We start from the raw sequence: 23,269 nt of genomic DNA on the forward strand, positions 1-23,269 counted from the left end.
TTAGGGGCCTGATAACTGAAGGCTCTGCCTCCCATTCTGCTTTTAGGGGCCTGATAACTGAAGGCTCTGCCTCCCATTCTGCTTTTAGGGGCCTGATAACTGAAGGCTCTGCCTCCCATTCTGCTTTTAGGGGCCTGATAACTGAAGGCTCTGCCTCCCATTCTGCTTTTAGGGGCCTGATAACTGAAGGCTCTGCCTCCCATTCTGCTTTTAGGGGCCTGATAACTGAAGGCTCTGCCTCCCATTCTGCTTTTAGGGGCCTGATAACTGAAGGCTCTGCCTCCCATTCTGCTTTTAGGGGCCTGATAACTGAAGGCTCTGCCTCCCATTCTGCTTTTAGGGGCCTGATACCTGAAGGCTCTGCCTCCCATTCTGCTTTTAGGGGCCTGATAACTGAAGGCTCTGCCTCCCATTCTGCTTTTAGGGGCCTGATAACTGAAGGCTCTGCCTCCCATTCTGCTTTTAGGGGCCTGATAACTGAAGGCTCTGCCTCCCATTCTGCTTTTAGGGGCCTGATAACTGAAGGCTCTGCCTCCCATTCTGCTTTTAGGGGCCTGTTTCTCTGCATCACCCTGAGACAGGATGTTCCTGATTTTAACGATATTACGAAGGTGAAAGAAGGCAGAAACCAGTTTATATGTGAGACGAAACATGAAATATCTTCTGTTCATAATGTCTGCAATTAAACAAAAGTTGTTTAATTTGATTTCTGTACTTTCTTAACCTTTTATCATTTGATTTTCCTTCTGGACTAAAGTTTTTTAACACATTTTGGGATAAAAGTATCTGAAATCAAAGAAACTGACCTGGAAATGTCAGATCTTTAATATAACCTCATATTTCAGAACATATTCTCTAAGGAGAATGAGCCTTTTCTGTGTCTGCAGGAAGAAGTTAGTTGTGAAACTTCAGGCTGCAGAAGAAGCAACGGAGGCTTCTCAGGCCAAATGCTCCTCGCTGGACAAAACCAAACAGCGTCTGCAGACGGAGATCCAAGACCTGGCGGTGGAGCTGGAGCGCTCCAACGCCGCCGCTCTGGCTCTGGACAAGAAGCAGCGGAACTTCGACAAGGTCAGTCCAAAGAGACGGCAGCCGTTAGAGCAGGAGCTGTAGATGTGGAAGGAGCTGGGAAACAGGCCGGTTTGTGTTGTGTGATGCAGCTGCTGAGCGACTGGAAGCTGAAGTTTGATGAGAGTCAGACGGAGCTGGAAGCGTCGCAGAAAGAGTCCCGCAGTCTGAGCACGGAGCTCTTCAAACTGAAGAACTGCTACGAGGAAGCTCTGGATCACCTGGAGACGCTTAAACGAGAAAACAGGAACCTGCAAGGTACATCTTTGTATTTCTGAGGCACAGTCCAACGGTTTTATGATACCGGTGGGAAGAAATAGAGAGAAAAGAGGCTATTTTATACCTTTTGTGCCATGTTAAAGGAATCATGTGCATTGATTCCAACAAAATGCTTCCAGGGTTTATCAGCCTAACCGGGGGCTCACAACCCGCCGCTTCTACTTCTTCTGCTGCCATAAGTGGCCAAAGGGGCGGGGCTTATATGTATAGCAACTAGCAGATATATATATAATAATCCATCCATAGATCGGTTCCCTCTTTCACCGTGGATCGTACTCTGGGCTCTTTGTGTTTCTTTGTGTTTGCGCTCTGCCCTTTTCTGCTTTTTTCCACCTTTTTTTCGCCTTTTTTCCACCTTTTTTTCACATTTTTCCACATTTTTTCGCATTTTTTACCGCTTTTTTCCGCCTTTTTTCCACCTTTTTCCCCACCTTTTTTCGCATTTTTTTCCGCCTTTTTTCGCCTTTTTTCCACCTTTTTTTCACATTTTCCCGCTTTTTTTCGCATTTTTTCCGCTTTTTTCCACCTTTTTTTCGCATTTTTTTCCACCTTTTTTTCACATTTTTCCACATTTTTTCGCATTTTTTACCGCTTTTTTCCACATTTTTTCCGCCTTTTTTCCGCCTTTTTTCCGCTTTTTTCCGCCTTTTTTTCGCCTTTTTTTCACATTTTTCCGCTTTTTTTCGCATTTTTTCCGCTTTTTTCCACCTTTTTTCCACCTTTTTTTCGCATTTTTTTCCACCTTTTTTTCACATTTTTCCGCTTTTTTCCACATTTTTTCCACATTTTTTCCGCCTTTTTTCCAGTCAGTAAAAATGTGGTGACCTTGACCTCTTCTTCCCGTTGATGGGTCCAGAGGAGATCCTGGACCTGACGGATCAGATCAGTCACGGAGGGAAGACCATCCATGAGCTGGAGAGGATGAAGAAGATCCTCGACGTGGAGAAGAGCGACATCAGAGCCGCTCTGGAGGAGGCAGAGGTAACCTGCTGTGGATATGCTGTGGATCTCTATCGTCTGAGCCGGTGGCTGAACTGGTTTATCTGCTCATTCTCCACCAACCAGGGCACCTTGGAGCACGAGGAGAGCAAGACCACGAGGATCCAGATGGAGCTGCAGAAGATCAGGACCGAGATCGAGCGAAAAATTGCAGAGAAAGATGAAGAGGTTGACAACCTCAGGTGCAAAATACAAAACTTAAACCTGTAATTCGTTAACTGATTTAAACCAGTGAAGAAGACACTAAAAATCCTTTTTCACTGTGTTTAAAAGCTTGTTTTTACACTTTTCTGGAAACATTTTTGATGATGTAAGAGCTGAGTCGGCCAATCACAATCTTAAATCGTACCAGAGCTGTAAATATCATTAAGGTCTGTGAGTAGTAATACCAGAACTGTCCACCAGGCGGAGCCACCAGCTTTCCACGGAGACGCTGCAGGCCAGCTTGGAGGCGGAGGTCCGCAGCCGCAGCGAGGCGGTTCGTCTGAGGAAGAAGATGGAGTCAGACCTAAATGAGATGGAGGTTCAGCTGGGACACGCCAACAGGCAGGCGGCCGACAGCCAGAGGAGCATCCGGCACCTGCAGACTCAGGTAGCCTCACCTGGTCCCATCAGGTCTGGGCCTTTAATTCATCTGAACCAGTTTTCTCCAGCTGGTGCCAGTAAAAGTCTGCAGGAGCAGGAGGACAGAGATCATTTGTGTCCGTTTGTCGCAGGTCAAAGAGCAGCAGGTGGAGCTGGAGGACAAAGTCCAGCTGACCAATCAGCTCAAAGAACAGATCGTCCTGTTGGAGCGCCGCTGCTCGCTGATGACAGCGGAGGAGGAGGAGCTACGTGAGATCCTGGAACAGACGGACCGCGCCCGCAGGATGGCCGAACATGAGCTGGTGGAGGTGGTGGAGAGAGTCAACCTCCTCGCCTCACAGGTACAAGCTCAGACTCATCTGAAGACTGAGGCGTCATCGGCGTAGAGGTTCACCGCCGCCGCACGGAACCGATTAAAATGTCTTCCCGTGTGTCAGAACGCAGGTCTGCTGAACCAGAAGAGGAGGCTGGAGGCGGATCTGTCCCTGCTGTCAGGAGAGGTGGACGAGGCGGTGCAGGAGAGCCACAGCGCCAGCGAGAAAGCCAAGAAGGCCATCACTGATGTCAGTCCTGACCTCTGACCCCTGACCTTTGTTTCCTGAGATTTTTGGGTGTTTTAACCTTTTCCGAGACCTGGAATCAGATTCAGCGGGTCGCATCTGAATCCTGTTCATGTTTGTGTCTCACCAGGCGGCTCTGATGGCGGAGGAGCTGAGGACCGAGCAGGACTGCAGCGCAATGCTGGAGAGGATGAAGAAGAACATGGAGTCCACAGCAAAAGGTGCACGAGGCCGACGGGAGGTGCTGGTTCTACGCTGTCAGGAAACGTTTAGCCTTTATTTCTCACACATTCTCTTATTTTTTTCACAAATTAATTATTTGTTATGGCTCTCGTGTCATTCCACCTGTGGCGTAACCACGCATTCTTTGGGGGGGTCGTGTCCCCCCCAATGTTGAGAAAATACCAACCTGCCCCCCCCAATATACAGCAGAAAATATGTAAAATGCATGTTCTCCTTTATGAACCCTGTCAAGGGATCGGTCTCTTGTTATGTCTTATTTATTTTCACTTTATTTCCGTGTGTTACCATGGTAACGTAACGGCTGCGCCGCGGTCGCCGTTGTTGATGCTAACAGCCAATGAGAGTGACCCACCGGCGCCGCCGTCTCAGCAGCGGCTCTCCTTATCTTTACGTTGGACTTCTACTTTTGACGGAGCCGCTGCTCAACAGAGCAGATTGTACCAGAACAGGAAATCCAACACAGAATCAACAAAATAAACTTCCGCCCCCTTTCAAAATAAAAGAACTTAAAACAAAAATAACATTAGACTATTAGATTTTTCATTGTTAATGCACATTTTGAGACATTGACACAATAGAAATGAACCTGGACTTAAAGTCCTCGGCACATTTCTTGTTAAAGGAAAAGTCTGTAATTTGTTACATCATTAGTTGTCCTTATTAAAATATTTCCATAAACATGCTTTGGGTATTTGGTCGTTTTCCATTGGAAGCTGTCCTATTTGCTACAGAACTACTGGAAGAGCATAATTGTAATTGGTAGGTGTGTTTAAGGTCAGTAAACAGTAAGCAACTAACCAAAACAAAGTGGGGGGGCAGTCACTGTCTCGGAGAAATTACACTATTCCTTTAGATGTGAACTTACATGGTCAATGTAGTCCACTAAACTATGTTCTAAATGTCCAATTTTTCATATATAAATAAAGAATTGTAGATAATGCACTTAACAATTTTGTTTTTCTTGGACCAATGTCTAAACCATGGTTACGCCCTTGGGTTCCACAGTTTTCTACCTTTTGTTTCCTCCTCTAACTGATCAAAAACCTTTGACTTGAACATCCCAGATCAGCAGAGGAAGAGGGCGCATGCACAGAAATGTAATGAATGTGTTTTAGCAGCAGATTCTCAGCTTTCAAACCATTTCAGGTGTCCTGCTGCCAAAAGTTCTGTTGGGTTCTAACTGATAAATGATTGTGTTTCACGCAGAGCTGCAGATCAAACTGGATGAGACGGAGCAGATGGCAATGAAGGGAGGAAAGAAACAGCTTCATAAACTGGAGACAAGAGTGAGTGGGAACTCGCTGAACTGCAGGAAACAACACCTTTTAGCTCAGAAAACATCCCCTTTATCATGGGAACTGTGACCTCTAGTGGCCGCGAGAGGAACTGCATGTCAGTGTTTAGGGATGTGGCACCTTTGGCTCCCCCTACAGTTGTGGATGTAACACCACAGTCATAAAAACAAGCCTCTGTGTGAACCCTGCACATGTGCAGCCACACATGCGTTTGTTGGCATGTTTAAGAGGCCACAAAGAGGCCAGTGTGGTGCGGGGCTGGAAACCAAAGCTGTAAACTGCGGTATCTCAGCCTCAGATGAGCCTAACAAAGGTCAGTAACCGGGGGCAAAAGCGTCGTGAGCGGCCAGCTGCCGTTCATTTTCAATGTAAGCCGGCGTTGTGAGCTTCGTGAGCTTCAAGAGTTGAGAAAGGCTCAACTTTATGCAAATGAGCAGTGACGCTACGCGACGACAGCCAATTAGGGCCGATCTGGATTCCGAAGGCGGAAAAAGGCGGGAAAAAAAGGCGGGAAAAAAAGGCGGAAAAAAAGGTGGAAAAAAGCGGAAAAAAGGCGAAAAAAAGGTGGAAAAAAGCGGAAAACGGCAGAGCGCAAACACAAAGAAACACTAAGAAGGCTGCCAAGTGTACGATCCATGGTGAAAGAGGGAACCGATGTATGGATGGAATATTATATATATATACTAGTTGCTATACATATAAGCCCCGCCCCTTTGGCTGCTTCCGGCGGCAGAAGAAGTAGAAGCGGCGGGTTGTGAGCCCCGGTTAGAAGTTCACTAAAAACTATTGGATTTATTTAGAAGACTTTCCACAGTTTGGCCTAAAGTGCTTCTGATTGGTCGAATATTTGCAGGATTTACTTTCCACATTTAATCTCGTAGTTAACTAAAGCTATACACCTTAAATTGTACTTAAACTGCTGGAAACAACATTCAAACATTCATGCAGCTTCAGGAGCTTGAGGCTGATGATGAAGAGGAATAAAAACAGTAAAACGTTCATCTCTGATCGTTTCACAGCTCTGAGGCACATTTAAAAACAACCTGGAGAAATGTGTTATTACAGCAGAAACTTCTCTATAGATGTTCATCTATGTTGAAGTCAAATTACAGAAAAATCAGTTAATAAATCTAACTAAAAGATTCTGGGATTTAACCTAAAAGAGAAGATAAAACACTTCAAAGTGCTTCCGAGTAACATTTGGCTTTCTGTGCGGAGCTGAGACCCCTGAACTGAGTTCAAACCTGACAACATTTCGGCCAACTTCCCTCCAGCTGATGAAGCTGATAAAACTGGATCCCTGCTGTCTGCAGGTGAGGGAGCTGCAGACGGAGCTGATGGTGGAGCAGAAGAGGAGCGAGGAGCTCCAGAAAGGAGTCCGCCGCTACGAGAGGAGAGTCAAAGAGCTGACGTACCAGGTGTGATCCAGCTGCTGCAGGTTAACAGAGGCTCTGTTGGGTCGGGGGTGTTTACCGGTTCTGTTTGTTCCTGCAGTCGGAGGAGGACAGGAAGACTTTGCTGAGGATGCAGGAGCTGATTGAGAAGCTTCAGACCAAAGTCAAGAGCTACAAGAGACAAGCAGAGAGCGCCGTGAGTCTCTCCTCCTGCGTTGATAAGGAGGGTTATCCTCAAAAGAGCCACTCTGGTTTTGTTGTGGAGTTTCTGTGGAGTTCAGTTTACCTAATATGCTATAATCAGTAGTTAAAGATGAGAAGAATCAAAGATGAGACAGATTCAGCTGAGTCTAATGATGGTTTATTGCAGAGATACAATATGACCATGAGAAGTAGCCCGGGCTAAGTCTGAAGTCTCTTCTCAATCTGGGCCTGTGGCCCCTCCTTTCATATGGCGTATTTTCCCCATTTTTCCACCATTATGTCTTATTTACTATATTTACCCGAGGCTGGGCCCATTGTTCTGTCTTATTTAAAACCCATTTATTCATATAATAGTCCCTCCTACTAGCGTGGACATCATAATTAGCTCCGGTGAGCATCATTTCGACTGTCATTAGCGTGGGGGCCATACATTATAGTCCTAACTATAAAACAGAGATGGTGTTGGCTTTGTAAAGCCCTTCCTGGACACATGGCGCCCTACTGTTGCACATGCATTCATTAATGATTGACTCAGAGCTACACATTGGTGTTATCTATAATATTATTACTAATATTATTGTTATTATATTACATTCATGGATTGTTAGACATCCTGACAGCTTGACACCACAGTTTCTCTGAAGTCTGCTGTGATGTTGTTCCTCTGTTTGTCCACCAGGAGGAGCAGGTGAGCTGTGGTGTCGTGAGTCTCTCCTCCTGCGTTGATAAGGAGGGTTATCCTCAAAAGAGCCACTCTGGTTTTGTTGTGGAGTTTCTGTGGACGTTCAGTTTACCTAATATGCTATAATCAGTAGTTAAAGATGAGAAGAATCAAAGATGAGACAGATTCAGCTGAGTCCAATGATGGTTTATTGCAGAGTTTCAACATGACCATGCATGAGAAGTAGCCCGGGCTGAGTCTGAAGTCTCTTCTCAATCTGGGCCTGAGGCCCCTCCTTTCATATGGCCTATTTTCCCCATTTTTCCACCATGTCTTATTTACTATATTTACCCGAGGCTGGGCCCATTGTCCTGTCTTATTTAAAACCCATTTATTCATATAATAGTCCCTCCTCCTACTCCTGACCTTTCCCCTACATCCAGATCTCCTGTTTACCATCTTTGCACGAAGCGTGGACATCCTGGCCGATAATTAGCTCCGGTGAGCATCATTTCGACTGTTATTAGCGTGGAGGCCATACATTATAGTCATAACTATAAAACAGAGATGGTGTTGGCTTTGTAAAGCCCTTCCTGGACATATGGCGCCCTACTGTTGCACATGCATTCATAAATGATTGACTCAGAGCTACACATTGGTGTTATCTATAATATTATTACTAATATTATTGTTATTATATTACATTCATGGATTGTTAGACATCCTGACAGCTTGACACCACAGTTTCCCTGAAGTCTGCTGTGATGTTGTTCCTCTGTTTGTCCACCAGGAGGAGCAGGTGAGCTGTGGTGTCGTGAGTCTCTCCTACTGCTTTGATAAGGAGGGTTATCCTCAAAAGAGCCACTCTGGTTTTGTTGTGGAGTTTCTGTGGAGTTCAGTTTACCTAATATGCTATAATCAGTAGTTAAAGATGAGAAGAATCAAAGATGAGACAGATTCAGCTGAGTCCAATGATGGTTTATTGCAGAGTTTCAATATGACCATGAGAAGTAGCCCGGGCTGAGTCTGAAGTCTCTTCTCAATCTGGGCCTGTGGCTCCTTTCATATGGCGTATTTTCCCCATTTTTCCACCCTTATGTCTTATTTACTATGTTTACCCGAGGATGGGCCCATTGTTCTGTCTTATTTAAAACCCATTTATTCATATAATAGTCCCTCCTACTAGCGTGGACATCATGGCCGGTAATTAGCTCCAGTGAGCATCATTTCGACTGTTATTAGCGTGGAGGCCATACATTATAGTCCCAACTATAAAACAGAGATGGTGTTGGCTTTGTAAAGCCCTTCCTGGACACATGGCGCCCTACTGTTGCACATGCATTCATAAATGATTGACTCAGAGCTACACCTTGGTGTAATATTACATGGATTGTTAGACATCCTGACAGCTTGACACCACAGTTTCCCTGAAGTCTGCTGTGATGTTGTTCCTCTGTTTGTCCACCAGGAGGAGCAGGTGAGCTGTGGTGTCGTGAGTCTCTCCTCCTGCTTTGATAAGGAGGGTTATCCTCAAAAGAGCCACTCTGGTTTTGTTGTGGAGTTTCTGTGGACGTTCAGTTTACCTAATATGCTATAATCCATAGTTAAAGATGAGAAGAATCAAAGATGAGACAGATTCAGCTGAGTCCAATGATGGTTTATTGCAGAGATACAATATGACCATGCATGAGAAGTAGCCCGGGCTGAGTCTGAAGTCTCTCCTGAAAGTTTCCCCTCTTTTATACAATCTGGGCCTGAGGCCCCTCCTTTCATATGGCCTATTTTCCCCATTTTTCCACCATTATGTCTTATTTACTATATTTACCCGAGGCTGGGCCCATTGTTCTGTCTTATTTAAAACCCATTTATTCATATAATAGTCCCTCCTCCTACTCCTGACCTTTCCCCTACATCCATATCTCCTGTTTACCATCTTTGCACGAAGCGTGGACATCCTAATTAGCTCCGGTGAGCATCATTTCGACTGTTATTAGCGTGGAGGCCATACATTATAGTCCTAACTATAAAACAGAGATGGTGTTAGCTTTGTAAAGCCCTTCCTGGACACATGGCGCCCTACTGTTGCACATGCATTCATAAATGATTGACTCAGAGCTACACATTGGTGTTATCTATAATATTATTACTAATATTATTGGTATAATATTACATTCATGGATTGTTAGACATCCTGACAGCTTGACACCACAGTTTCTCTGAGGTCTGCTGTGATGTTGTTCCTCTGTTTGTCCACCAGGAGGAGCAGGTGAGCTGTGGCGTCGTGCGTTTTCGGAAAGTCCAACACGAGCTGGACGATGCCGAGGAGCGAGCCGACATCGCAGAGACGACCGTCAACAGGCTGCGGATTCGAACCCGTGAACAAAGCAGCAAGGTGGCCGTGGTGGGTGAGCCGGAGCAGCGGCCGGGTCCCCGCTGAGCTTCTGCTCGCCGTGTTTCTGATGTTCTGTTCGTGTTTCTGCAGATCGCTGAGTGACGACCAGCCGTCTGCGTGCCGGAGTGAAGTCTGACTGCGGTGGGTTTGGTTCTGCTTTAGTGAAGCTGTGGACGGGTTTGTGGTGCCGAGAGTTAAGGAAAAAGACGTCTGATAAACATAAAGAAGTGTTTCCCATCTTCTTAATGTTGTGTCTCCCTGTAAGTTCTGTACGGCTCTACGGTGGCCTGCTGTGATGCTGATGATAAATTAAAAACCTGATGATTCTCAGGAACCTCCTGGTGTATTTTCCTTTGTGCACTTATAGTTTATTACATTATTATTATAGCTCCAGCTTCTAGCTCTCATCCTCCAGTTTGTGAATAGTCTGAGCAAAGCTTCCAGGACTCAGCTCTATCCGAGGGAATCAGCCTCAGGCCAGCTGAGACCTCTCCAGTCTGTCTGCCTCCTCCTGGTTCAACACAACCAGAACCGAACCAAACTGACTCCTGTAGAACTGGAAGAGATCCGGATCTGTCCAGCAACAACCAACCAACCAGAGCCACTTTCTCTGCTGACAGATTAGCTACAGAACTGAATTTATAAGTATTTTGTTGGAAGATTTGCTCATAATAATCTTTTTTTAAAAATAGTTTCAATGTATTTCAAACACACAGGACAGTAAATTTAAATATGAACTGAATTAACCAACAATGATGTCATCTGTACATGGAGGGAGGAGAGGTGCATCATGGGAGCTCCCCCAGCAGGCTGGGCCTATAGCAGCAGAACTATGGGATGTTTCAGGCTCACCTGAGCCATCCCTAACTATAAGCTTTATCAGAAAGGAAAGTTTCAGTCTGATCTTAAAGGTAGAGAGGGTGTCTGCTTCCTGAAGCCAAACTGGCAGCTGGTTCCACAGAGAGGGGCCTGATAACTGAAGGCTCTGCCTCCCATTCTGCTTTTAGGGGCCTGATAACTGAAGGCTCTGCCTCCCATTCTGCTTTTAGGGGCCTGATAACTGAAGGCTCTGCCTCCCATTCTGCTTTTAGGGGCCTGATAACTGAAGGCTCTGCCTCCCATTCTGCTTTTAGGGGCCTGATAACTGAAGGCTCTGCCTCCCATTCTGCTTTTAGGGGCCTGATAACTGAAGGCTCTGCCTCCCATTCTGCTTTTAGGGGCCTGATAACTGAAGGCTCTGCCTCCCGTTCTGCTTTTAGGGGCCTGATAACTGAAGGCTCTGCCTCCCATTCTGCTTTTAGGGGCCTGATAACTGAAGGCTCTGCCTCTCATTCTGCTTTTAGGGGCCTGATAACTGAAGGCTCTGCCTCCCATTCTGCTTTTAGGGGCCTGATAACTGAAGGCTCTGCCTCCCATTCTGCTTTTAGGGGCCTGATAACTGAAGGCTCTGCCTCTCATTCTGCTTTTAGGGGCCTGATAACTGAAGGCTCTGCCTCCCATTCTGCTTTTAGGGGCCTGATAACTGAAGGCTCTGCCTCCCATTCTGCTTTTAGGGGCCTGATAACTGAAGGCTCTGCCTCCCATTCTGCTTTTAGGGGCCTGATAACTGAAGGCTCTGCCTCCCATTCTGCTTTTAGGGGCCTGATAACTGAAGGCTCTGCCTCCCATTCTGCTTTTAGGGGCCTGATAACTGAAGGCTCTGCCTCCCATCTCTGCTCTGAGACAGGATGTTCCTGATTTTAATGATATTATGAAGGTGAAAGAAGGCAGAAACCTGTTTATATGTGAGACGAAACATGAAATATCTTGTGTTCATAATGTCTGCAATTAAACAAAAGTTGTTTAATTTGATTTCTATACTTTCTTAACCTTTTATTTTCCTTCTGGACTAAAGTTTTTCAACACATTTTGGGATAAAAGTATCTCAGTTTATCAGTTTAACACAGAAACACGCTTTGATGCATTTGGTGTATTTTGGCATTCAACACTTTATTCACATACTAAAACCAGTCGGTGTATCCGCCGGTCAGGGACTGTACAGGCGTGTTAGATCCATATTAACAGGCTGCATGAACCCTCCATTGGTCAGCTCATCCCTTCATCTTCCAGTCAAAGCTTGTCCTTCTGTGTGTCCATCCGGTCTCAGCTGGACCACATCAGTCTGAGTCTTTATAAATCAACATTTAGAAGTCCATTCAAAGTCAGCCGGGGTTGTTGTTGGACAGCAAATAGCACCGCAGAGCAAACACAGTGAGGGTTTAAAGAGAAACAGACAGCAGTATAGTTTAGCCCCCAAACCAGGTGTTTTTAACTCTTAATCCAAACCATCCAGAAAACATGTGGGATAGGTCACCAGCGCAGGAGTCTGAGGAAGCTTTCAGCCTTCCTCTCTCAGAAGAATCAGTATCAGAAGCTCAAAGCCAAAGAAAAACATCCCAGAAGCTAAACCGATCCAAACCAATTCAGGACATTTCACACACTGCCCTCAACCAACGGACCACCGATCCATCCCAGAAGGTGTTTGGTCCTGCTTCTCTTTGCCAATCGCACATATTTATTTAATCTCTTTTAAGAAAAAACATAAGTTCTAAGTTCATCTCTCATGAATATTAACTGACGAAACTTCCCAACAGCCCCATAAGTTCTGATGAATCTGATCACTGGATTTTAGTCGCTCTTTACAGGCTTCATCTGGGGAGATATCGCAAAGAAATGTATAAAGGAAATAAAAGACTTCTGTGCAGAACTTTGATGAGAAACGGCTGCTGTTTAGTTAATTCTGATCGAACTGAACCTGTGAAGTGTGAACACACCCCGATGTTCACTCCAAAGTGTGAACACTCCAAAGTGTGAACACACCCCGATGTTCACTCCAAAGTGTGAACACTCCAAAGTGTGAACACACCCCGATGTTCACTCCAAAGTGTGAACACACCCCGATGTTCACTCCAAAGTGTGAACACACCCCGATGTTTACTCCAAAGTGTGAACACTCCAAAGTGTGAACACTCCAAAGTGTGAACACACCCCGATGTTCACTCCAAAGTGTGAACACTCTCCAAAGTGTGAACACACCCCGATGTTCACTCCAAAGTGTGAACACACCCCAAAGTGTGAACACACTCAGATGTTCACTCCAAAGTGTGAACACACCCTGATGTTTACTCCAAAGTGTGAACACACCCCGATGTTCACTCCAAAGTGTGAACACTCTCCAAAGTGTGAACACACCCCGATGTTTACTCCAAAGTGCGAACACTCCAAAGTGTGAACACACTCAGATGTTCACTCCAAAGTGTGAATACACCCCGATGTTCACTCAAAGTGTGAACACTCCAAAGTGTGAACACTCTCCAAAGTGTGAATACACCCCGATGTTTAATCCAAAGTGTGAACACACCCCGATGTTTAATCCAAAGTGTGAACACACCCCGATGTTTAATCCAAAGTGTGAACACCCCCCGATGTTCACTCCAAAGTACGAACACTCCAAAGTGTGAACACTCTCCAAAGTGTGAACACACTCAGATGTTCACTCCAAAGTGTGAACACTCCAAAGTGTGAATACACCCCGATGTTCACTCAAAGTGTGAACACTCCAAAGTGTGAACACACTCAGATGTTCACTCCAAAGTGTGAACACTCCAAAGTGTGAATACACCCCGATGTTCACTCCAAAGTGTGAACACTCTCCAAAGTGTGAACACCCCCCGATGTTCACTCCAAAGTACGAACACTCCAAAGTGTGAACACACTCAGATGTTCACTCCAAAGTGTGAACACTCCAAAGTGTGAATACACCCCGATGTTCACTCCAAAGTGTGAACACTCCAAAGTGTGAACAGTTCTGGGCTGTAACACCACAGTCATGATCACACATCTCTGTGCAGCCAGACACATGAATCTGTTGTGATGCTGAAGAGGCCACAGAGAAATAAAACTGACCAAAGTAAATCCTGGAATCTCAGCCTCTGGGCGCTCTGAAGCAGTTCTGGTCAGAATGAGTCAGAAACACATTGTTTTAACCTTCTTTAGTGTGGCTTTAATGTTTGTTCTAATGTGAAACTTGATGTGAAAGATGCTTGCGAGTTGTGATCAGAAGCCTCCAGGTGTGTTCGACCAGCGGTGCCTGACTTGTGTCAACCTCCTGAGTATTCTTTTAAAATCAGTTAATATCAATGCAATATTAAGTCCAGGGAATCAAACACATGCAGCAGACGAGAACCTGTTAGAACCTCAACACTTTATGTGCAACAGCAGAAGAATATTTGACAGCATTAATGATTCTTCAGCTGTGGAAATCAGCCGTTTCCTGCCTTCACTTCCTGTGTGGATCCAGCTTTTACAAGTCATGATCTGTGGGTTGATTTTGGTTAAATTATGAAAATGAACACACTGAGAGGACAAAACTGAGAGGGAAGATGTGGAGGAAGGAGGTGATTGGATGGTTTAAAAATCAGAACACAGCCTTTAAAAACAAATCACAAAACAACAAGTTTTGGTCCCGATGACGTCGTCATCTAGTCCACTTCTGAATGACTCACAAAACATCAAAAGATTAATTTTTTTTCGTCTCTGTCGTCCTCTTCGGGGCTCCCGTGTTGCATTGTGGGTACTGTAGTCAGTCACCAGGTTAGTAAAAACCGCAGCTCTGTTGTCACAATGGTGACCATCACTGGAGTTAGAGGAGGAACATATACAGACATGGCCTTCACGTCCTCAGCTGTGATGTCAGCAGTGATGTCAGCAGTGATGTCAGAGCGTCGGACGAGGAAGTCTGTGTGCTTTCGTCTCAGTTTAGTAACACAAACGGGTCCTTTGATGTCTTTAAAGACGGTTAAAAAGACTAAATATAAACACGACATGTATGTGGCCACTGAGAGGTCAGAGGAGGAGGAGGTTTGTTCTGCTAATCTTACTTAAAGTGACAGTAGTTGTGTTTTCATCCAGCTCATTTAATGAATTTAATCAACAGAAAAAGAAATTAAACTTGAATTATCACAAAAAAAGGAGGTTTTTACACTTTGGAGGGATGGAAGAGAAACAAAGTGAGTAAACAAAGAGGTACGGAGTCACATGACTTTGTTTGCTTTGTCGTCTTCTTCTGCAGTTCAGGCTGTAGGACCGGTGCCCCCTGCTGGCCGTCTGATGGAAGTGCAGCCGAGGAAGACCAACGGGAACTTTTCTCTTTTCTTTTCTTATATTATGACATTTTTTCTTGTTAGTAAAATATTCAGATATTACAAGATACAACACAACAATGAGAAAATACTCCACACTTGGTGTAAACTACGGGGGGGTTTCCACAATATTATGAGATATGATTCTGTTTCGTTAACAAAAAGATCTTAAAGGGACAAACAGAACAAGTTTGTTAAAATATCTCCAGCAGCTTTGTACAATATATGACTTTTTAAAAATTATTATTGAAAAGATTAATATTTTCTTTTTTTTTACATTAATGTCACAACATGAATATCGTGTAAAAACTTCGGAAATACGTGACAACAATAGAATTTGTTTACAAAAAACTAATTCAGTAACTTTAAAAAGGAAAAGATGTCATAATAGCATGAATTAAGGAAGTTTCCACCAGCTTTCATGTTAGAATAAAACACATTTTCTTGTTTAAACCAGTTTTTAGTTCTGAACGTCTGTAAAAACAAGAAAATATCTCATGAGGGCCAGAATCTCCCTCCTGTTGATCAGCGTAAACAATCTGCTGGAGCAGCAACATCATTTTAAGCTGTTTCTTTAACAAGTTGATTTATTACCAATGAAAAAAGGAGAAAAACATAACTGCAAAAGACCTGAAACATGATTTCTGCCAGGAAGGAGTCCGAAAAAAACGATTACAGCCAAAAATTAATGGATAAGAACAGAATTATGTCGTGAGGTTTCCAGGAGGGCAGGGAGCCTCGCCTGGAAAGCCAGGGAGCCTCGCCTGGAAGGCCAGGGAGCCTCGCCTGGAAAGCCAGGGAGCCTAACCTGGAAGGCCAGGGAGCCTCAGCTGGAAGGCCAGGGAGCCTCCTCTGGAAGGCCAGGGAGCCTAACCTGGAAGGCCAGGGAGCCTAACCTGGAAGGCCAGGGACCCTCACCTGGAAAGCCAGGAAGCCTCGCCTGGAAGGCCAGGGAGCCTAACCTGGAAGGCCAGGGAGCCTCGCCTGGAAGGCCAGGGAGCCTCGCCTGGAAGGCCAGGGAGCCTAGCCTGGAAGGCCAGGAAGCCTCGCCTGGAAGGCCAGGAAGCCTCGCCTGGAAGGCCAGGGAGCCTCGCCTGGAAGGCCAGGGAGTCTAGCCTGGAAGGCTGGACCTTTACAAACACAACCTCCCTGCCTGCTCCTCCACCTCCTCCTCGTTCTCCTCCACCTCCTCCTCTGGCTCCTCCCTCTGGCTCCTCCACCCGGAGCCTTCCTCCTCTGAGCAGGAGGAGGAAGAGGAGGAGGAGGGAGGAGGAGATGATGAAGATGTGTGGCCACCGTTTCGTCCCAGCGTCTCCCCGAGCAACAGGGTGGGAGGGCCGAGTGATGTCACAGAGACGGCAGAAGCTGACTGGCTGCCAGGTGAGGTGGGGGCGTGGTGGTCGAGCGAAGCCGTCGTCTCGGCAACCACGCTTTCCTCCTTCGGGCTGCTGTGGGCGGAGCCAGAAGCCAGCTTCAGCCAATCGGGAGGCTTAGCCCTTCCAGCCGTCCCAGATTGGACCTCTGACACACACACACACACACACACACACACACACACACACACACACACACACACACAGGTGTCAGATTTAACCACAGCAGGGTGTGCGCTCGCTGGCGTGTTAGCAGACAGACGACTGAGGCACAAGCAGGCGGCAGAAACATGCAGCGACTGATGGAAACAAAAGAAACTGAAACACAAAGATGGCTGTTAAGCTTCCCCGGTGGGCCCTTTGGAACCTGCTGCGGCCCCCCGGTGGGCCCTTTGGAACCTGCTGCGGCCCCCCGGTGGCCCTCAGCTGCTTCTACACAGGTGACCACAGCAGGTGCAATCAAAGCCAAAATGACCGCAGGAGATCTGCTGTTTGCGTGGAACTTAAAGCAAGATGGCCGCAGCCGTGTGTTCAGACAGAGTTTCTGAGGTTAATCTGAGGAGTCTGAGGAAGATGTTTCTGAGTGGAGCCGTTGCACCTGGACATACCTGCAGAGAAGCTGTTGGTCTGTCATTTGGATCAGGACTGAATGTGTTCATATGCTGAGTCAGCAGTTTGTGCAGAGCTGCAGATTTAAGACGTCTTTTATTTCCCGTAAGTCCCTTAAACACAAAACTCCTGCGGTGCCAGCAGGCAGTATCGATATCGCGTATCGATATGGTTACTTATCGTTTTCTTATCGATTCTCATCCAGTTATATATAGTACAAATGGCTTTGGTTGCACTAACACTTTCATTTTAAGCACCCAGCAACATTTTGGCCTCAACTTCAACTAAATCCAAGCTGGCTTAAGCTGAAAAACAGGAACTTTTTGCACATTAACAGTTTTTGTGCAGAAAAATGAGCATGTTTGCCTTTTCAGGAAGGATACGAGGATTCTCTTCTCCTCTGAGGAGATGTATCATTAAAGTTGGATAATTTTATTTCACTCCATCATGTCTAATAAGGTTGTTAATTTTCTGTGATTACTGGCAGATTCAGGACGTCTTTTATTTCCTGTAAGTCCCTTAAACACAAAACTCCCGTAAATGTGTTTGTGCAGAACTCATTTTCTGGTGAAGGCCTCGCTGTGATCCTTTCAGCCAGTTCCTCCTCACACTAACCTGGACCTGGACCCGACCGGAGCCCTGAATCAGCACCAGAACCACCGGAAGAGGTGAAAAAACCTCGGACCGTCAGCCTTAAAGTCAGCGTCCTTAAATACGATTTAATCTTTCGCTTCAATCGATCATTTATTTCCAAACATAATCAAAAGAAAATCTTCTGCTTTTACCCAAATTCGACTTTTTCTATTTCTAACCGACACATAAGACCTGATTTTAGGTGAAAACAACAGCTTCAACGGTTTAAAACCCAGAAAAGGAACGTTTTTGGCAGTTTCTCCTGAGGTCTGCTTGGTATCTGGCTTCATCTGAATGGGAAACAGCTTCAGGCGTTAGTTTATGAAGATGAAGGAAAAACTGTGTGGAGGTATGATTAAATGTGGTTTATGTTCGGATGGATGAAGCATGCAGGCCAAGAAGAAGAGGAGAACACAGAGGAAGACTCACAGGGTTCGAGCTGATGAAGGTTTCTTGACTCTCGGCCACTTCCTCCTTTCAAACAGCCTGACACACACACAGACACACACCGTGTTACACACACACTGCACCGCCACCAGCAGCCTGCAGCTCCGTCAGCTAATCATGCCGCATTCAGAGCAGGAAAACAAGGCGTGTGAGAGCGTTTGTGTACCTGTAGTCATCAAAGCTGCCGTGAGACCGCTCCCCCTCTGAAAAGAAGATCTGATTGGTCAGTGAGCAGAGGCAACTGGGATTCCTTTTCTCTTGGTTTTTGGTGTGCTTAGGTTTAACAGCAACACATGACTGCTAACAGTAAGCGACCTGGTCACATGAGGGACTGGATAGTGTAGGTGCCAGCAGGCAGTATCGATATATCGCGCATCGATATAGCGCGTATCGATATATCGCGCATCGATATAGCGCGTATCGATATATCGCGCATCGATATAGCGTGTATCGATATATCGCGCATCGATATAGCGTGTATCGATATAGCACGTATCGATATAGCGCGTATCAATATATCGCGTATCGATATCGCGTATCGATGTCGCGTATCGATGTCGCGTATCGATTCGGTTACTTATCAGTTTTCTTATCGATTCTCATCCAGTTATATATAGTACAAATGGCTTTGGTTGCACTAACACTTAAATTTTAAGTACGCAGCAACATTTTGGCCTCAACTTCAACTAAATCAAAGCTTAAGCTGAAAAACAGGAACTTTTTGCACATTAACAGTTTTTGTGCAGAAAAATGAGCATGTTTGCCTTTTCAGGAAGGATACGAGGATTCTCTTCTCCTCTGAGGAGATGTATCATTAAAGTTGGATCGTTTTATTTCACTCCATCATGTCTAATAAGGTTGTTAATTTTCTGTGATTACTGGCAGCTGAGTGTGGATCCCTCAGCCTTTAGGATCAGCTGGAGCCTTTTCAGAGAGTCTGTGGGACAGCCAGATAATAAAGAATTAATGTTGAAGTAACATGGAGCAGTTTTTCTGCATCACTCTGAGTCAGGATGCTCCTGATTTTAACAATATTACGAAGGTGCCAGCAGGCAGTCCTGGAAACGAGTCTCAGCTGCAGAGTTTTATGTGGAATTTCAACCTGTTATTGAGTTAAACAGCTACTGTAAGACTGTAAGAAGAGACGCTTTCTATAAGTTACAGTCACTGTTTGAGCTGAATTAAATGAAATACTCGACATGAATAAAGTTTTCATTGTCTTTATAGGATTGTTTCATGTTTTTGGTTCTTTAGGGTTAATGAAAATCTTTTTATTACTACACAGAAACTCAGAAAAGCCTAATTTCATCAAGTAAAGTAAACGTTGGATCCACTTCTCCTGAGGGACTGGATAGTGTAGGTGCCAGCAGGCAGTATCGATATCGTGTATCAATATATAGCGTATCGATATACATTGATGTACATTAGACTATATCAGTAGGCCGCAGGTCAGCTGCATAAGATTTCCAGGACTGAATAATGCACTAAATATTGAGTAAAAACAGAAGAGTTAAGCTTACTGCAGCCTGGATACATCCCACCAATGATCCAAAGCCTGTCCCTGGGAGGGCTGCAATGGCTGCTGGTGCAAAATGCCCCCCCCCCCCCCTACTGTGAAAGCACCCTCCTGGGACCCCACCCCACTTCCAACCCAGTTTAAACAGCTTAAGAGATGGTTTTAGGGGCCCAGAGCAGGGTCCCCTCACTGCTGCTGACTACCAGAGATCAAGATGAGCAAATATGAAGATTATAACAAACTGTTTCTGAACTGTGAAAACCAGGAGGAAGGATTAATCTTGTCCACCTTCAGCGGTAAAGCCACATCATCATCTTAAACGACACAATTCACTCTCACTGGAAAGAAATGAGCTACTAATTAGTGTCTTTGGACAGATAGCTTCAAGTGAAACATCCTGCACCTCAGAACAGAGGGTCTGCAGCACACCTAATAACAGGTAAATGTCTTCAGTGAGGGGATGTGTGTCATACCCAGCTCCACTGAGCGAGTGCGAGGGTTGCACTGCTTGTGTCCCTTGCAGCCTCGAAGCTCCATCAGCTGGACGTGGAGCTGATTGAGAACCGTCCGATCTAAAGAGCTCACGGCGTTTATCAGCTGCAGACACACAGGAAATAATCACCACGCAGCCTCGGGGTCACACTAAACTTAGGAGTGACATTCAGAGGTTTCATCCAGCAAGAAATTAAACTGATGCAGAATCTTTAAAATAACACGACAGAAACGGATGAGCGAGAGCAGGAAAGCTTTTAAAATGCATCGAGTGCAGAATATAAATGTTTGTTCAGGTTTAAAGCTTTACCTGGTAAGGGTCTGTGCTGAGGTCAAAGTACTCCAGGAACCCGGTGGCGAACTCACAGAACAGGAAGTTGTGCGTCTCGTTGATGGTCCTCAGACACCAGTACGTGTTGTTGTTGGCGCTGGTGCAGGCGCAGAACGGACCCACTGCAACACATGGTGACTGCATGTCATTCCCTGCATCTTCTTCACGAGTCTGAACCCTCAAACAAACATCTAAACCTACAAAGTTCAGCATTTTCATCCCGAAAACAAATACACTCACACAATAGTACAATAAAAAATAAACAATATAATAAAGATACTAATATTTAACTAGAAAATTTCTGTAAATTTTGATATGGGCACGCCCTACTGCCCATTTCTGCCCCCTTGCTGCTTTGCTTATGAGGTTACAATATGGTCCAAATCGTCCCGAGTCTTTAAATGTTTGTACGATAAAGTTTGGCCGAGCAAAAGGCTTCCGAAATCAGCACGTGTGTTCATTAGCATTCAAATAACGATAGAATTAACGTTGAAAATTCTCAGAAATTGTAAATGCCACCCTAACGAGACTTAAGTATGTTGTAGTTCAAACTGTCCCGAGTCTTTAAATGTTTGAACGATAAAGTTTGGCCGAGCAAAACCTCTCCAAAATCAGCATGTCAATCATTAGGCTCCCCCTTAGGAATGCATAGGATTGTGAGGACTAAACGCCTTGAGAGAGGACATTATGCCCTTCCTCATGTCATTTTCAGTTTAAAAATACTCTTTTAAAGGAAAGTTTAGTTCATGATGATCGGCAATTATGGTCCCCACAAAGGAGGAATCATAGGTTTGTGTGTGTATGCATGTTTTGGTGGCATAATGGCACTTAAACTGAATTTAAACTTTTGAACTAATCAACTTTAAAGCCCCTCCCTCTCTGCTGTGCTTCAGTTCTGCCCCACTCAAAGCAGGCCAGTAACTATGGCAACTGTAAAAATGGCAGTGATTGATCAGGTTCCTCAACCCTCTGACCGGTTGGTAGATTATTGCATTAGAAGCTCAACAAAGAGCAGGAGGAACCTAATTTGTTCTTCTTCAAATCAAAAAGTAATTTAATCTTCGACCTTAAATTCTGCAATAGAAAGAGCTTCAATCAGCTTGCTGGTGGTTCGGGTTCGGATTTTAGAGTTCAAATGAGAATCAAGAGGCCACTGGAAACTTGGATGTACATCTGTGAGATCTGCAGCCCTTCCTCATTTTCATTTGTCATTTTCAGTTTGAAAATACTCTCTTAAAGGAAAGTTTAGTTCATGATTATCAGCATAATGGCAATTAGCTAGCATGTACAGCTAGCATGTACAGCTAGCCTGTACAGCTCGCATGAACAGCTAGCATGTACAGCTAGCATGTGCAGCTCGCATGAACAGCTAGCATGTACAGCTAGCATGTACAGCTAGCATGTACAGCTAGCATGTACAGCTCGCCTCCTTAGTGAGCACAACAACGAGCAAACCAGGTTTTCTCACTTCTGGTCAACTCAAGCGTCATTCCCAGCTTCACGTTCAGTCTTCTGAGGCAAATCTGAGTTGCAATGACTGATGGGTAATTATTCAGCTTTATGTAAAGTGATGAACCGTCATTTAATTCTTCCCCACACAATTTCTGTTGACCTGTAACATGAATACATAATGTGAGGCCCCTTCACAGCGAACTCCCGGGTGATCAGAACAGAACACACTCATGGCTAAGGTCAGAGGTCAAGGGGTACATGGAAGGTGTTTGTGGGTGTCGTACATGTCCACAAGGGCGGCGTGTGCCAGTGTTGGTTGTCATGTGTGAAGCAGGTGAGTCCAGGCATCGAACACGTGTCGTTGTTTCTGATCCTCTTGATCATCTTCCTCATCTTCTTCCTCCGCTTCTGCTCCTTCAGAAGCCACGCCTTCTTGTCCCGAGCCCCGCCCTTCCTGCTGAAGCACAACACAGGTACAGGTGTTTGAAGATGACAGCCCCGGAGAGGAAGCCCTGCAGACATTCCTGCCTCACCTGAAGGGATGGACACCTCCTCCTCCTCCTCTGTACCTGAACTTATTCTTCAGCTTGGATTTGTACCTGAACACACATACATCAGATAATGTGCAAACTCACAGCTGAGTCTGTTTTCAGGTGAATGTTCAGGTGTCACTTACAGGTATTTATTGCAGTCGCACTGCAGGGGTCGGACCTTCTTCAGGTGACCTCTGACGTCTCTCAAGTTCTTTATCTTCGTCTGCAGAGTCTCAATCTGACAGAAAATGACAGAATCAGAGACCAACAGCGTCCATACCATAAAAATACTGATTTCAAATGTCACTCGTTGTGATAAGGATTAAAAAAAGGCTTAATGTCGTTCCCAGAAATGATCCCACATGTCCTGTGAGCAAAGCCTGGTGTGTTTAAATGTAGAAAAGGGCTTCAGTCCTCTCCAGGAGTGAAAGATGCACACTTTTTTCCTCTGTTTAGGGGTCATCTCTAAGCTAACTGGAAGGTGAGATGCCTTCAGCAAGTCAACAATCTCCGTCTTGCACAGGCTAGCTGCACAGGCTAGCTGCACAGGCTAGCAGTACAGGCTAGCTGCACAGGCTAGCTGCACAGGCTAGCTGCACAGGCTAGCTGCACAGGCTAGCTGCACAGGCTAGCTGCACAGGCTAGCTGCACAGGCTAGCTGCACAGGCTAGCTGCACAGGCTAGCTGTGGGAGATGGTCACATCTGCCTCTTATTCACCACTAAAGTGTGACATATTTGTCCAATATAAGGGATGAAATAACCAACCCACAGTCTATCTCAGGGCTCCTCTTATCACTCAGGATCAACAGCCTGAGATATTAAACTTTAACTTGTACATGAGCTGAAAGACTCTCCTCCTTCACCTGAGCAACAAACCGAGCTGCATCTTAACTTTTAAAGCTCCTGGCGGCTTTATTAGTACATCAAACTCAAACTCAAACACCCCCCCATAACATCCAGCTGCCAGCTCGAGTGAACCTTCAAGTGTCCAGAGCAGAAGATGGCAGCAGTTATGGTTTCTG

At 45.3% G+C, this 23,269-nt stretch overlaps 2 protein-coding genes across 4 annotated transcripts in view; one reads left to right on the top strand and one right to left on the bottom strand.

Annotated features, from left to right (window-relative positions):
- Nucleotides 1–9,847, top strand: part of LOC140271772 (myosin-7B-like) — a 36,276-nt gene extending 26,429 nt beyond the window's left edge. Inside the window, exons 34-46 of the mRNA XM_072367069.1 lie at nt 888–1,071; nt 1,161–1,326; nt 2,204–2,328; nt 2,413–2,528; nt 2,752–2,938; nt 3,063–3,272; nt 3,369–3,494; nt 3,622–3,712; nt 4,941–5,020; nt 6,343–6,447; nt 6,524–6,619; nt 9,546–9,689; nt 9,771–9,847. Coding sequence (XP_072223170.1) covers nt 888–1,071; nt 1,161–1,326; nt 2,204–2,328; nt 2,413–2,528; nt 2,752–2,938; nt 3,063–3,272; nt 3,369–3,494; nt 3,622–3,712; nt 4,941–5,020; nt 6,343–6,447; nt 6,524–6,619; nt 9,546–9,689; nt 9,771–9,782 — 1,642 coding nt within the window. The 3' untranslated portion in view covers nt 9,783–9,847. The remainder of the gene's footprint in view (nt 1–887; nt 1,072–1,160; nt 1,327–2,203; nt 2,329–2,412; nt 2,529–2,751; nt 2,939–3,062; nt 3,273–3,368; nt 3,495–3,621; nt 3,713–4,940; nt 5,021–6,342; nt 6,448–6,523; nt 6,620–9,545; nt 9,690–9,770) is intronic.
- A 4,262-nt stretch (nt 9,848–14,109) lies between these two features.
- The window catches only part of LOC140271758 (extracellular sulfatase Sulf-2-like), a 121,441-nt gene continuing 112,281 nt past the window's right edge, over nt 14,110–23,269 (bottom strand). For 2 of the 3 annotated variants that reach the window (XM_072367054.1, XM_072367053.1), the window contains 8 exons: nt 22,390–22,484; nt 22,247–22,312; nt 21,998–22,170; nt 20,241–20,383; nt 19,912–20,035; nt 18,089–18,125; nt 17,905–17,961; nt 14,110–16,381 (listed from right to left, as the gene is read on the bottom strand). In XM_072367054.1, the coding sequence (XP_072223155.1) occupies nt 16,351–16,381; nt 17,905–17,961; nt 18,089–18,125; nt 19,912–20,035; nt 20,241–20,383; nt 21,998–22,170; nt 22,247–22,312; nt 22,390–22,484 (726 nt within the window). In that variant the 3' untranslated portion in view covers nt 14,110–16,350. The remainder of the gene's footprint in view (nt 16,382–17,904; nt 17,962–18,088; nt 18,126–19,911; nt 20,036–20,240; nt 20,384–21,997; nt 22,171–22,246; nt 22,313–22,389; nt 22,485–23,269) is intronic. The other variant, XM_072367055.1, reaches the window with a different exon arrangement.

This window comes from Leuresthes tenuis, unplaced genomic scaffold (assembly GCF_036924035.1).
Source record: "Leuresthes tenuis unplaced genomic scaffold, fLeuTen1.0.hap1 SCAF_16, whole genome shotgun sequence".
Classification (NCBI taxonomy): Eukaryota; Metazoa; Chordata; class Actinopteri; order Atheriniformes; family Atherinopsidae; genus Leuresthes; species Leuresthes tenuis.